Genomic DNA, 1224 nt, shown 5'->3' with positions numbered 1-1224 from the left:
TGTTCAATTTTTCTTAGTTATATTTTAATCTTTCTTTGTATGGTCCATATGTGATTTTAAGTTACTAGTTTTGTTCATGATTCTAGAAAATTATCTAATTATGTACTTTACGATTATGATTATAAATATTTATTGTAATTTAATATATTTCTATTTTGAATGGGAAGAAAATATATAAAATTATTGGGTGAATGAAAGGTATGAGATTAGAGGAAAACAGAAATCCAAATAACAATATTCTTTCATATCAAGCACCGGGCCTGCTTGGCAAAGGAACCACCTGATCATCAGCAAGCGGCTGCGACAACTGCGTACGGCAAACAGGACGTCCGTGCAACCGCAACCAGTGGTCGATGCACTTGAGATGGAACAAATGGCCGCAACCAGGCAGCTGCCTAAGACGATCATTACGGTTGTAGTCAGCCAAGCATATGGAGCAGCACGTATCCGCACAATCTTTCTTCTTCCGCTTGGCCTCGGAGTACATCAACTTCGGGTAGCTTTTTATCGTTTCCTCATCAAGGCCGGCGACATCGACAACTAAGCTTCCGGAATCAACCGCAACGGATTCTTGGCTGTTCGAAGGCGGTAGGGCTCGTTGTCGTTGACGTGCCTTGGTCCAACCGTAGGAAGCCAATGCAACGGCGATGATACAGAAGATGATTCCGACGGAAACTCCGATACCATATCCGAATCCTCTGACGTTGTCGGGGCCTCCGAAGAACTCATGCTCGGAGTCTGACGTTGTGTTCATTTCATGGAAGGGTGAAAGGATGAAGAAGAAGAAGGGAGAAGGATTAATGGGGTATCAAAAGAACTGTTTTTGGTCAGCCATGGCAGTGGTTTAAGTTGTAATAAGAAAGTCAAAAAACATGACATAGGACAGGCCGAAATGTGAACTCATGAAATAATTTATGTTTTAGAACTAAATATAAAAAAAAGTGTTGACATCAAAGATTAAAGTTCAAGCCCTAATAATATTATATTTCACCGTTAAAGTTCAACTTTTTGATAGATTCAGTTTAAATATTCTATTCATTTATCTGACATTCGAACATACTCAAATTTAAAAAGATTACATTCGATCATATCATATTGATTTTCTGAATAACAATTAGTACTCGACTCGACCGATAAAATTATATAATTCTTATATTTAGTAAGTAAAATAGAGACCTACTAAGAAAAATATAGACAAAATGGTATTATTATAATTATCCTTAA

The 1224-nt window shown here is 37.3% G+C and overlaps 1 protein-coding gene across 1 annotated transcript; it reads right to left on the bottom strand.

Annotated features, from left to right (window-relative positions):
* Nucleotides 1–247: 247 nt before the first annotated feature.
* LOC120158056 (RING-H2 finger protein ATL70-like) lies at nucleotides 248–754 on the bottom strand. Its single transcript, XM_039168993.1, has one exon. The coding sequence runs from the start codon at nucleotides 752–754 to the stop codon at nucleotides 248–250; it is 507 nt and encodes a 168-aa protein (XP_039024924.1).
* Between the last annotated feature and the right edge of the window lie 470 nt (nucleotides 755–1224).

This window comes from Hibiscus syriacus, unplaced genomic scaffold (assembly GCF_006381635.1).
Source record: "Hibiscus syriacus cultivar Baekdansim isolate YM2019G1 unplaced genomic scaffold, ASM638163v2 tig00111303_pilon, whole genome shotgun sequence".
Classification (NCBI taxonomy): Eukaryota; Viridiplantae; Streptophyta; class Magnoliopsida; order Malvales; family Malvaceae; genus Hibiscus; species Hibiscus syriacus.
This window is presented reverse-complemented; position numbering and strand designations above follow the sequence as displayed.

Coding starts and splice junctions, on each gene's coding strand:
- LOC120158056 (XM_039168993.1), bottom strand. CDS start 754: ATGAACACAACGTCAGACTCCGAGCATGAGTTCTTCGGAGGCCCCGAC.